A 14,217-nucleotide genomic window follows, 5' to 3' on the forward strand; every position below is an offset into this window, starting at 1 on the left:
CAAACCTAATTATTTCTCTACATAAATCTGGAAACATATCTGATCCAAGCAACTATCGAGGTATTTCTCTCTTAAAAGTGACTGTTGTGATTGAAAAACGTATTAGAACATGGTTAGATGTGAATGACCTGCTTATAACATCAAAGACCTTGGTCACTGATGCGCTGTGATAAAATCAAAATACACGTCAAAGCAGCGACGGACTCATTTACAAAGACATTTACATAAAATCAAAGAACGAGAAACATAGACTAATAAGTAATTCCTCGACAGCACAAGTTTACGCTGTTACCGACAAAAGCATGAGGCGAAAATATGAAGCATGTTATGGTATAGATTGTGACTAAAACATCTCAACAAGCAATAACAATTTGTGCAGGAACGTTTTTGGACAAATTATGATGTTACTTAAAATTTAATCAATATTGACATTTGTTGTAGAGGACAGAACTGTTGTAAAGGAGTTTTCGAAGGTGACACATTAGCATCTGATATTGTTAGTGAAATATACACTGTAATTTATTGTGAATCCTTAATAAAAAGTAAATCTTCAGTCATGGGAAAGTGGGAAAGATTCACTCTCGATACATTAGTATATTGTAGAAAACATGTCCAAGCAAACACACATCAAATTGGACACGTGAAGACCCGGGGTAGAATAGGTCTTCAGCAACCCATGCTTACCATAAAACTGCTTGACGTAAGAGGTGAGTGAGTTTATAAGTTAATTTGACGCCACGTGAACGGTACTCCATGGCGTATCAGCTTAATGCGACCCGTGAAGATCCGGGGTAGAATAGGTCTTCAGGTCCCATGCTTGCCGTAAAAGGCGACTATGCTTGTCGTAAAAGGCGACTAACGGGATCGGGTGGTCAGGCTCGCTGACTTGGTTGATGAAAGTCATCGTATCCCAACTGCGCGGATCGATGCTCATGATGTCAATCACTGGATTGTCTAGTCAAGACTGGATTATTTACAGACCGCCGTCATATAGCTGTAATAATGCTGAGTGCGACGTTAAAACCCTAATCACATCAGAGGCTGAATAAGCCGGAATGCCGTCTGAATGAAAATTCTTAGTTTATTCCTGGATATTCAAAGTGCATTCTAAAACTTGTGACTGCATTCTGAGTGCATTCCAAATATTCAGGCCCATTCTTGTGTTCGGCCTGAATGTTTTGCTTATGCTCAAAACATTCGAGGTGCATTCGAAGTTGAGAAATATCAACAACATTCGAAGTGTATTCTAACTGCACTCTGACTGCATTCTAAATATTCTTACGGAAATCCAACAGCATTCGAAACATTCTGATCGCATTCGAGGGAGAATCGAAACGCCAAGCCACTTCAAATCCACACAGAATGTCCCAAATGAGCCGGAAATGAACCTCAAATGCATCTCGATTACTGACGGAATCTATTTCGATATTAACAGAATTCAGCTGGAATCCCTTCAGAATCTTTCGATTGCCTCTCGAATGCGGCTCAAATTCAGTCGGAACGTCCCGGTTGACCCTCAAATGAGTCTGGACGTAATTCAGAACACCGCCGTAATGCATTAAAACGCGGCCGGCTGCCGCTGGATTGTCTGCATTGTACTGAATTGAATTGAATTGAAACTAATATGTTTGTACAAATACAGTTAGAATTACTTGTAAAAAGACCCTGGAACTTTATTGGTAAACAGATACTTTGAGAACTAATGTATCATTTTTTTTCTCCCCCTTTTAAAGCTGAATATGTTATAATAACACACTAATATTACTGTGTCATAATTAAATAAGAAACAAAAAGCAATTATTAACCATAACAATTTATTGGCACAACAACAAATCCAGTGTACATATGTCATATGTCATATCAGTCTCTTATCCATCAATCATCCTGTTCTGCCATGGCACGGCGCCTACTGGGTTGTTGAAATTATGCTTGAGGATCTCCTGCATCTTTCCAGCCTAGGTGTCTCTGTTTCCTCCTCCAACACACTGCACATCTTCTAGCTGAGCAAGTTGTCTCCAGGCTCCTGACACCACGTTGTGCTTGTCATCTTCCTCATCCACCATACGATTAAGGAGAGCATCCTCATCAAGTTGTGCTGGCAGAAACAACATTCAATGATGTCCTGCACCGTCCTTGGCTGCATGGTGGTGAGGAGGACTTCCCATCTCTGGGCCAGGATTCCAAATGCATTCTCCACCACACGTCGGCCCCTGGAGATCCAGTCGTTGCAGAATCTCTCGTCCCTCTGGAGATTCATGTGACCATATGGCTTCATCCAGAAGGTTCTTATTCCAAAGGAATCTCCCAGGATAAAGTATGGCATAGGCTCATCATCATAGGCTCGTATGGGGGATGTCACAGGAAATCCTATGCTCCCGTCTTCAATCCTATGCTCCCGTCTTCAAGGCAGAGCTCGTTGAAGATCTGAGCATCAGACATCTGTCCATATCCACTGATGTCCATCCACAGGAACTTGTATACTCCTTCCACAAGGGCCATGGGGACCACAGAGAAGAAGCCCTTGTAGTTTTGGTACAAGGAGTCGCTCTTCCTAGGTTTCCTGATGGCCACATGCTTGTCATCTAGAGCTCCCACAGCATGGGGAATATTCCACCTGTTTCTGAAGACCTCCCCTATAGGTGTCCATTCCTCTGGAGTGGTGGGGCAGGTGGTGACCCCGTCCTTGTATTCCTCCACAATGACTTGGCCAACTTCAGGGATGATGAGGCTGATGGTGTTGCTTGACGCACGGAAGTTGTACATGAGGCAAGGAACACCATCAGCCACCAGGAAGCTGCACATGAAGACCCGTGAAGATGCCGGGTAGAATAGGTCTTCAGCAACCCATGCTTGCCGTAAAAGGTGACTAACGGGATCGGGTGGTCAGGCTCGCTGACTTGGTTGATGCATGTCATTGATCCCAATTGTGTGGATCGATGCTCATGATATTAATCAATGGATTGCCTGGTCCAGACTCGATTATTTACAGACCGCCATCATATAGCTGGAATATTGCTGAGTGCGGGGTTAAACAACAAACAAACAAACAACAAACTGTACATGAGGCTGGGGTACTTGTCACCTGAAGCCAGTAACCTCACACTGATGGCCAGCTTCAAGCCTGGGGATAGCTTCAATCCCTTGCACCAACTCATCAAACATGGCAGGCTCAATCCTGAGGTAGTTGAAGAAGAACTGTGGGTCTTCTACTCTGTCCTATGTATAGTAAGGTCTATACAGCCTCCTCCTCTCCTCTGCCAGCCATGGTCCGGTCTGATATCTTCTGGGCCTTATCCTCCTGTTACTTCTGCTGGCTTCCTGCACATCTCTTTCAAGCAGGTCTTGCTGGAGGACTGCAATCTGGAGCACCGCAACTAGGTCCAGGGGGTCCATACTCTATGATTGTTGGGCTGAGACTGATGGAAATGTTAAATTCGGCCGTATTTTATAACCTATCGGGGACCATTCTGCCAGCATTCTTGATACACCCGGGACATTCGTGTTACATTCTAAGTAAATTCGAAATACATTCTAAGTATTCGAGCTGCATTCTGTTTGAATTCTTGGACGTTCGAACCATATTCGGCGGCCATTCCGGGAGGATTCTGACTGTATTCGAGGTGATTTGTACAGCATTCGAGGTACCTTCCAACCAGACTTCGGGTGGTATTGAGGCAGTAATTGCACCGCACTCGTATGGCATTCGAAGTGCATTCTAAATATTCCTACTGTGTTCCAACTACATTCGAGCTGCATTCGAGAGCTAATACACCATAAATGTGCAAGAATCATTTGAGGTGGGTTCGAATTGCATTCTAAGTTTTCGAACGGAATTCTTACAAAGCTTGATCAGTTTGAAATTCCCTCCCGAATGTGGCACGAATTTTGAAAATACTTCATTCCGGCTGGTTTTGCTTGATTCCTGCTGATTCCGAACAACAAACAAACAAACCACATCGAATTGACTGTTGACCCATATTGATGTGCACGTCAACGACGCCGCAGGACATATAGCTTCGGGAAACTTGACCTTAGTTCGAACAGACATGAATGACAAGGCGCCGACATGTCCTCGCCAGATGTATACAGTCAATATCACTCACACAAATGGAGAACGAATTCACAAACAAAAGTGCCTCTAGCTATTGTTCAAACTATTATTCGTTGATTTTTAAGGACCTTAAAATGAATTTATTATTACAAATTAGTCAGTTCATTTATCCAAGCAAATGATGTATGGATATGTGAAGGCAAACCGTTTGGACTTTAGTTTTCAATTTGTTACTGAAATATTATAACAAACATTCCGTATGATTAACACTAGGTAATAAAATGATTGTGATATGTAGGGTTAATACAATAGCTTTATCAGTTCAGTCTGTCTATAATTGAATCTGACGAGACATTGAGACATTATGAAATAAGTTCAAAAAGATAGAACACTCTGAATTATGTCTCCATTTAGAGCAGTGATGCAAGTTAGGCTTAGTGCTTAATGCGTCTCGGAATAGTGTGTATAATGACCATTCCTACAGAAACATTTACGTGTGGACATACTAGTATTTACTCCTGGCATAAGTATCATAGAATCTGGACCCTGCCATCTTTTCTTCGTAGACTCTGTAGTAGTCCTCCAACATCTGGTCGTTGAACCAGTTCTTCCAGTCACCAACGATTCCTGAGAAACACAATGTCGGTTATGTTCTTCAGTATAGTTACATACATTCTGATCAGTAGTCGTTTGATACAAGGGGGACATACGAACACGCAGGCAGTCATTATACCTTGAAGGACCTTCTTCATTCAGTTCTAATTTAAAATATCCTCTTTAACTGTTACGTTCAGCAAATGAGTGTTGAAGGGATTTAAATCAATCGCACAGGAAAAGTTAGTTAGGTAAGGGCAGCAACTGTTCACGAAATTACCTTTTCTGTACAAACAGCTTTCACCATCTATTTTTACTGTGAAAGGCTCCTTGTCGATTTTCATTCCGGAAAAGTTGCACTTCTCTGCAATGGCTCGGCACAGATCGTCATCTCTGGGAAGCCCAAGGAAGTCGGACAGAGTTTGAACAGCACGTACAGGATCCTGAGAAAACAAGGAATGAACCATACATAGCTTCACAAATGTGCAAATGTCTCAGATTTCAAGCATCTTCATATATGTCCATATTGTATCCTGTGCTTCACATGTTGAAAGTCAAGTTACTAGTCCGCTACTGAGGGCAACAGTAAAATGGTATTCCTTACATGTATGTATGGAAAATAAAACAACATGGAACAAATGAAAATGTATATAATTTCATTCACAGTCTTATTCAGCACAGCAATCTTAGCGCATTGTTAAAGTATGGAAGTTACGACAATCGCAGTGCTCGGATCATTTTTGGAACGAAGCCCCGAACCTTGATGGCGTCTTCGTAACTTTGCAAGTGAACTGGAATTTCGGGATGCTGACTAAAATATTTCTCGGCGTCTCTCCAGTGTTCAAATATGCCATTAACTTCCACTGAAACATAACCCCAAACCCTTTCTAAACACAAGGTTAATGGAAATAGCAACAACAACTAAGATAATAAGAGTGAGATAATTGAGTGTTGGTATTTGCTACATATATAATGTTGCCTTGGAATATTTGTCATAACAAAAAAATTCAATTAATATATGTGTATTTATTGTCGCAACTAAAACTGCTTCTCGCGTGTATGCATTTTTGTTTAAGCCGCATTTAGCAATCTTCTAACAATATCAGGGTGGCGACACCAAAATTAGGCTTCAAACATTTTATCCAACAAAGGACCTAAATCACTAAGTCTGGATGTGTAGTTTTGTTGTCAACATATACGAAATTTATATCGTTTGCTATGAACAGGGAGAACTGGAACTCACACACATCTTTCATGATTAATGAATTAATGTTTTAACTAGCTACAGTTTAAAGGGTGGAGAAAGTTTCAGACCTGTTCCATCCAAGAAGAGTTGAAGATAATCCTCAAGTGACCCCTGATATCTACCATAGGACCAGGGCCTGTCATAAAGGAGATTGTACAGAGAGACGATAACATCCTTTGGGTCTCGCAAGGTGTAGATGACTTTGCACTTAAGAGCTGCCACATCATCTGGAGAGTCGGAGAGCTTCATATGAGAGTTGACGATGCGTGGTGATGGCAGCTGGGCTAGTTTGTCAGGCTGAGATAACTCCATGAGATCCTTGGCTCTTTGGATGGTTTCAGCTTTACCATTAAGAAGCATGCTTGTCATTTCGAATGTCCAGTTTGTCCCTTCAGAAAGGAAGAATAACATGTCAAATCATGTCAAAACCCTTGTATAAATGATTGAATGTTACTTATGTCATGAAATTGTAGACTCCTGATTTCGAAGAACTTATTTCACATATCCACCCGATGGACAATATCAAACTGATGTTAGTTCATATACGTTTAAATATATCTTACGCATAAAACTTTTTCCGTTCGGTTTCGAATTAAAGCTACAGGTATCGCTTCTATGTTTGAAACCTCAAACCTTAAAACACAGTTGTTTTATTGCCTGAATGATTAAGCTCTTTAAGATAAATTAACTGATTCGGACGTAGTGTGGTATGTGCTGACGTGTTTATTTAGAGTGGATAGATATGCAGCAAGATTTCTGTAGATGGAATATCCCTATTTACTTGTGTATGTTCATATTGCCTAACTTTCATGGAAAGACACATTTTACTTACAGATACGGTTTCTAATCAAGATAAATACCATCAAAGTTTTGGTCAAGTCATTCCAAAACTTTCATGTGTAGCACTCAAATGAATTTACAAAATTTGACACGTTGGTCATTACCGCTACATGTATGTGCGATGCTTTCCTATCCCACGATGAGAGATCACCAGAAAGTCTAATCATTGTTTACCTGCCGCCGTCGTATTGCAGGATGAACTGCTGGATGCAGCGTTAGGCACGAGTCAAACTCCTACTTTTTATGGAATGAATGGTGGGTGCTACAAGTGCTCTTCCGGTGACCAACTGGTTTCAGAGGTTATTATCTGGTGATGACGTTTAGAATTTACCTGTTCGAGGATATCCGCTGAAGTATATGTCATCTGGTCTCATTTTGAGGCCTTTGATTTGTTGAAGTATAGCGACTTTAAACAAAGGTATATAATGTACTCCTTGGAATAGTTGAAACTTTAAGGTGTGGCCACTTCGATCTGTTACTGTAACGATGTCCTGTCCACTGGAGTCAGAGTCAAGCTTCTTCCCATCGACCTAAGAAACAGTTGTAGGATGGTTAATACATATTTGTTTAGATTACAAAATGCTTCCATTATGAGCAGTGATTAATGATTATTCAACATTAATGAAAGAGGGGTACATTTTTTACCAATAGGCCACTTCACCACTTCAGTTTTAATTTACCAAAATGTTTCCAGTATAAGCAGTGATAACATGATTATTCAACATTAATGGAAGATAGGTACATTTACATTTACATTTACATTTTACCAAATAGGCCACTTCACCAGAAACACGTATCATGACTCGGTTTTAATGTACCAAATGCAGTGACTACCCTCAAATAAGCACATTACGGATGCAATGCAAGACAACTTGAAAAATGAAAGCCTCATGCCTGGAGTTACCTCAATCATGAAGTGAAATTCAAAGCACTTCTTGGTGAATAAAATCATGTCCGAAAAAGACAAGCAAGACAACTTTTAAACAAAAAGTAGGACATATAAAAATTTATGCTTATGACAGTAACAATGAGTTGTCCACTGTAAAAGTGTGATCTATTGCCAGATAGGACACAGGTGCCAGTTTATATGCTAGCTCATATGCCAGTTCAATATCAGGAATCTTCAAACATTATAAAATAGGTGTCAAAAGGAATAGCAATGTAAACATTAAAGTAAGGATTATTGTTTTTAAAGTCACTTGTTTTTAGATGGAGAGTTTCAGAAAAAATGAACTGGGAAGCAAATTATTAATTTGTCAAGCATTCATAGATCCATGTAGTCAGAGGCTTCTCCACTCTGTTACTTTATACGGTCGTAGCAATGACAAGAAACCATAGATGCAGAGCATCAAACTTCCCTGCCATATGTGATGACCCAGAAAAATGCATAATGATCCTGTTACCGAGGTAAGGAATTATAATGTAACGCATGACAAATGAAACGGGAGAAATTGAAGCTTGGATATACTGCACTGTGTTCTTTTGACATGTTTAATTACAGATTCTAAAACCTTTGTCTGTGTGGAAAAATGTGCAAAGCTGACTAGAATTCTAGCAAATGAGCAAAGGTAAGTCGTGATTTAAGTTAGTAAATTGAATATCATCATGAATAATCATAACAAAGCTATTAAGAACACGGAGTATTTACCAGAAACCTTAAACAACAATGACATTTGAGCCACCAAACACATGTTTAACACCAGTAAAGCCAATCAATCTGCGATTTATCACTGTACACACTTGATCACCTACATGTACCCTACTTATTTCATCAATAAGTATGGTATGCACACGGTGAACGTTTCTTTGAAGCTGTATAGGAGAGAAGCTTTAAAGGGAATGGTACTCTCTAATAGGTATTCATCAACCCATGCTTGCCGTAAAAGGTGACTATGCTTGTCGTTCGAGGCGACTAACGGGATCGGGTGGTCAGGCTTGCTGACTTGGTTGATGCATGTCATCGGCCCCAATTGCGTGGATCGATGCTCATATAAATCACTGGACTGTCTGGTCCACACGCGATTATTTACAGACCGCCGTCATATAGATGGAATATTACTGAGTGCAGCGTTAAACAACAATCCAACCAACTTTATTTTTAAACATGTATTTTACCACACAAGACTGTGACGGGTCGAACCATGATGTTGTTTGTTGTTTAACGCCGCACTCAGCAATATTCCAGGGTTATGTAAATAATCGAGTCTAAAACAGACGATCCAGTGACTTGTATCATGGACATCGATCTACGCAATTGGGAAACGCAATGACAAGCATCGACCAAGTCAGTAAGCCTGACCACCCAATCCCGTTAGTCGCCCCTTACAACACGCATAGATTGATGAAGACCAATTCTAATTCGAATCTTCACGGGTGACCACGATGCAACATAGAAATTCATGCACAGTACCAAATAGAAGTCAGAACGCTTGTCCATTCGGATCAGTCTATATTTGAGCGCCTGTGACTGAGCCATAAAACTTGCATAAACAGCACTTGGTTTAAAATACTACATCCTTGATGCAAATTCGCTGACAAATAACTGATCATTTTACTTCAACTTTGTTAGCTATTAACGTGGATGTTTTACATGGATGTGCGTAAAATTAGTCCTTGAGTAAACAAGTAGAGATAGCTGCAGAGCATCAATTGTTCCCCGCAATATAATGTTATGTGCAGAGGAAGGACGTGTAAGCTATGGGAGGAGAGAATTAGTGTAAAGTACAAATTGGTTGTTATTAATGTAGTTATCTTTGGAATGCACAATAAAAGAAACAGTGTCTTTAAATGATCAGCAAAAGGAAAACCCAGGCAAGAAAACTGGGCATGTCAGGCAGTACTTGATATATACCCACTATTAGTACCAATAAAAAAAATAATTGATTACAAGTCCTATATATATAACACAACAAATGTCATTCTTAAACATGCTTTTGCAGCAAATATCAATATTTGTGGTCAAAATGTTGTTTGGGTTTAATAAAACAAACTTTTTAAATAGTAAACAAAAAAAGGTGTAATGAATCCACTGTAAATAAACTTCAGTTCAAATGTAAAAATTCGCGCATTCATCAAGGGGTTCCCAAGTTAAGAACACACAGTTTGGTCAAGTCATCTATACATTTTGAGACTTATCTTACATTGTCTAAAAACGAAGGTCATAGGTCACTTTTCTCAAAACTTCGTTTACGTAATCACAAAACTAAAATAAATACACTTGTTTTGAAATAAAATTGTTATAATGTACCTCCTTTGTACGTTGAATGTACCTGTTTGTTTTACTTGTCGTTTATTGTGCATGTATTTTGTAGCTTGTAATAGTGTAATATTGCCACTGTTTCTTCATGGAATGTTCCGCAATATATATCTCATCTAAAACATCTTTGTTGTATGATAGTTAGTTATACATTTGTGTACGGGGACACGGGTGGCCCAGTCGTCTAAGGCGCCGCGATTCGCTGTGCAGAGTTGCGGCCCTTGGGCACGCCAGAAACCTATGATTGTGGGTTCGAATCCTGGTTCGCCCCAATTATGTTTCTAGGTTTGTCAGCACCATACCCGTGCTCGTGGGTTTCACCGAAGTGGTAAACATCTGAGACCTGCATCACTTCATGCATTCCTCCCACATTAAGTTGACACGTCGTGATACTAGAATACTGTTAAAAGTGGCGTTAAACCCAACTCACTCACTCACATCGGGGTTTCCTCCCACATCAAGCTGACACGGAATACTATTCAACGGCATAAAACCCAACTCCCTCAATCACTCTTGTGTACGGTTCCATTTTGTGAACTGGGTTACTAGTAAGAAAGTTACTATGTTCAACCCAAACATCGTGAAGATATCATGCAACCGTATTATCTTTAAGGGAAATAATTGCAAACTACAGACCAACCTGGTGATTTCTTATGTATCCAGAAGCAAAGAACATATACGGGTGTATAATCTCTGCCGTAAGTTAAAAAATAACTGTCAAGGCAATAAACCACACAGAACTGTAAACTGCCGCATGAGACGGTACATATCATACATTACATACAGTGAAGTATTTGAAACAATATTGTGCTCAACTATGCCCAGCAAGCGTTATACATGTGATTATGAAGACAACTAATTACAAATTTCTCATATCAAACCCGTTGTTTTACATGTGTTGTTTATTGAACAAAGTCATACTTTATAAAAGCCTGGTATTTAATCGTGTTGAATAATATGTTGCAACAGCAATGTGAAGTTGAAACATTGAGTGCGCGTGACAGGTTTGACCTAAATTCCTCCCTTGAACCTTTCTCGATGGCTACCTGGATAACATACGATACACTGCAAAGGTAGTGCGCAACAACGTGAGTTTAACTTTCAAATAAACTTTAATGGTGACAAACATGCTATAAAATGAGAGTAACCAAACATTCATAAATCAATCTTGACAGAAGCGTCTCGACCTTGCCACTTAAGATTATCGGGCCTTTACGCCATGTACCTTTAGGCTATAGACGGCATGCATGTTTACTTGCGTCAGGTCAATACGATCCTTTTCAGCCACATTATAGTGAGACGAAAGCGTTTCATTGTATTAACTTACAGTCACTACCCCGAGTTCGCTGTTCGCTTCATCCATGTTGATGTATGTACTGCGATGCACGCCGATGTACTATCGTCACAGCCCTGACCCTATCTTGACTTCACGATTACTACATTATTGCGAAAGGTTGAAGGGTTTTAGAGTTACCGTATACTTCCTGATAAAGTGATACTTCTCATTTTCCCTATACATAAGGTTCAGACGTTTGAAATTGACAATATTTAACATGACGAATCACATGTCCTGATTATTTCGTTGCTGCTTTTTGTTATGTTTATATTCAGTGAGTATCACAAGTGACAGTGATGACATGTACTCCAGGTCTATTAGGTGAGTTGGTCGTTCCAGATGCAAGCGGGCATTCGTAAAGTATTGAATGTTTGCTTCAAAGAATTGTGACACAAAAACAAAATATGAACAAAATAATGAAAATGTAGTGACTATCAATAGCACAACATCGATATTTGAATTATACATCTTCGTTGGAGCCCGAAGTGTATCAAAAACTATTTTAGGCACATTTCATCTTCAGTCCAATGTCCAAGGACGAATGAGAAAAGAAATACACTACTCGGAGGGCGATGTGATGTACAATGAGTAATTGTGTATACATGGTTCATGAACGAGAGCCGCTATTGTGTGTTGCGGAATTACCTATTTACGCATCAGTGACCAAAATGACGTACGGTGTAGTTCCCTTTTTGACTTGTACCGTGTATTTGTACTCGTATCTTGTCAGGTGGAGAAGTGACTTGCGTGTGTTTGTGACGGGTGAATCTTGAACACAAGCTCATGACATGGTCGGAATTGTACAATGGACTCTGCTTTTAGTAGATATTTCTCATGATCATGGATGGATTTTTGTGTCGCTTATATTTGTTATTTTTATACATTTGCGATGAGTATTATATAGTTCATGGGATATGTGTTAATAAATGTCAGCTGAATGTTGTGTGTCAACTGTCAACTTTCTTTCTAACCTTCGTTGTCGCCAGTTTTCAAGGACCTGATAACAGATCGACATTAGGCTGTTATGTTATCGCCATATCAACAGTCTGCATCTCAACATTGGTGGTATCCGATTAAGTTAACAATGTGCATTATACTTTACGTTGCACAAGGTAATAGGGAGATAACCCTGCAATTAGGAAGGGTACACAGATAATCTGTTCAGCACCAGTGACAATGAAGTGACAGAGGTTACCATCGACTACCGAAACGTTAAGCCGTGATGACCCCACCTTCTCCCTCACACTGGCCGTGTCAGACAACTCTCAGAACGAGGCTATGAGGACGGAATACGTCATATGCGGGTTTTTTTTATGAAATACGATGCGATTTGTGTTTGGATAGATTTGATTATGACGTGTTGTAATGTACGGATGCACCTACATTTCACCTGGTCTTTGTTTATGCTCGTTCCAACAGATTCATTAAATGAACATTGCTAAGTGTGGCGTAAAACCAACAAACACGGTGGTTAGGGAAAAGGCTTTGAATTCTGTAAACCCCACAATGAAAAGAAAAACATCAAAACAACAACAGGGCGTGTACTTTCTAAAGTACTTTCTATAACAAAGGCAGACACCATTTCCCTTTAGGCAAGTACTGCAGGAAACAAAATAAGAATGGCAGATATTGTAAGGGGTTGACCATATGATATTTTCTGGGGCGGGTCGGGTCCAGGAATTTTATGGAAAAAATATTGTCAACGAAAATTCTTGACAAAAATAATTCCGGTCCAGACTGGTGAAAAAAAATGCCTGCCACAAAAATGACATAGATCTAGTTGCAAGGTGCTTTTTAAGGTTATCTGCCCGAGACGAAAACAGCCGTCGGTCGGGCAGGCAGGTATTTCCAACTCTGCCACTGACCTATGCATGTAAAAGGTACTCGTTACGATTCATAGCGTTGGTGGTTCTCGTCTACCATCCTATCCGGGGGATTGCCTAAAAGTCGCGCCGCGCCCGCAGGCTATATACCACAACTACAAATGTTATATATAAATCGATAAACAGAGCAAATGAACATCCCAGTTACTAAGGTTGGACTTCGGTCGTGTCGATGTGACTCTATCAGTGTTTGTTCCATACACTCAAATAGGTACTATGTTCAGGCTCGCTGACTTGGTTGATGCATGTCATCGTATCCCAATTGCGTAGATCGATGCTCATGATATCAATTACTGGACTGTCTGGTCCAGACTCGATTACTTACAGACACCCGTTATATAGCTGGAATATAGCCGAGCGCGGCGTTAAACAACAAACAAACAAACAAAACCGTACCAAGGTTTGCTGATTGTTTAAAGCTGTATTCCGCATTCTTCCAGCTACATCATGATGGTCTGTAAATAATCGACCGTTTACCAGACAGAAAATTGATATCATGAGCACCGTCCTACGATGACCCGCAATACACAAAATCACCGATCCAGTTCAACCGATCTATTATCGCGCCTCGTTGGACAAGCGGAGATTACTTGAGTAAATTCTCTTCCTAATCCTCACAGGGGCGTTCTGCTTTTGTGTCAGAATAGCTATCTTAACTTTTTCTTAAGCAATTATTTTTAAAAATAGGGTTCCTTGCATAAGAATGTAATGAAATACGCATAAGTTTTACAAGTATGTTTACACAGTTGTCAATCTTCTGTGTTCACAACAAACCCATTATCAAGTAAGGCAAGTAGTCTAATTTTAATGTGGGCTCGAATCCAGAAATATACATGTATCATATATTGTTAAAAGGGAATGAATTTATTGACATCATTCTTTGAAACGTTTAAAACTTCTAGTCTATGAGGTTTGATGAAATATATTAATGGAATTGCAGTTGGCGATAAGTCGATATTCATCAACATGGTATCATACCAGTAGAGAGGTTGTTTTCTTGTTATCATATTT

The 14,217-nt window shown here is 39.8% G+C and overlaps 2 protein-coding genes across 2 annotated transcripts; both read right to left on the reverse strand.

Annotated features, from left to right (window-relative positions):
* Positions 1–2,367: 2,367 nt before the first annotated feature.
* LOC139461575 (uncharacterized) lies at positions 2,368–2,802 on the reverse strand. Its single transcript, XM_071243054.1, has one exon. The coding sequence runs from the start codon at positions 2,800–2,802 to the stop codon at positions 2,368–2,370; it is 435 nt and encodes a 144-aa protein (XP_071099155.1).
* A 1,681-nt stretch (positions 2,803–4,483) lies between these two features.
* Positions 4,484–11,396, reverse strand: LOC139461914 (sulfotransferase 1B1-like). Its single transcript, XM_071243401.1, has 6 exons — positions 11,315–11,396; positions 7,063–7,261; positions 5,960–6,280; positions 5,405–5,508; positions 4,926–5,088; positions 4,484–4,678 (listed from the first exon to the last, which is right to left on the reverse strand). The coding sequence occupies exons 1-6, from the start codon at positions 11,348–11,350 to the stop codon at positions 4,557–4,559; spliced, it is 945 nt and encodes a 314-aa protein (XP_071099502.1). The 5' UTR covers positions 11,351–11,396; the 3' UTR covers positions 4,484–4,556.
* Between the last annotated feature and the right edge of the window lie 2,821 nt (positions 11,397–14,217).

Source organism: Haliotis cracherodii, unplaced genomic scaffold, assembly GCF_022045235.1.
Source record: "Haliotis cracherodii isolate W230 unplaced genomic scaffold, xgHalCrac1.p SCAF_15, whole genome shotgun sequence".
NCBI lineage: Eukaryota > Metazoa > Mollusca > Gastropoda > Lepetellida > Haliotidae > Haliotis > Haliotis cracherodii.

Excerpts from the sequence above, each read along its gene's own strand:
- LOC139461914 (XM_071243401.1), bottom strand. The coding sequence starts at position 11,350 with ATGGATGAAGCGAACAGCGAACTCGGGGTAGTGACT. Across the intron at positions 5,089-5,404 it reads GTTACGAAGACGCCATCAAG|GATCCTGTACGTGCTGTTCA; the intron begins GTTCGGGGCTTC and ends TTGTTTTCTCAG. Across the intron at positions 4,679-4,925 it reads AAGCTGTTTGTACAGAAAAG|GAATCGTTGGTGACTGGAAG; the intron begins GTAATTTCGTGA and ends TGTGTTTCTCAG.
- LOC139461575 (XM_071243054.1), bottom strand. The coding sequence starts at position 2,802 with ATGTGCAGCTTCCTGGTGGCTGATGGTGTTCCTTGCCTCATGTACAAC.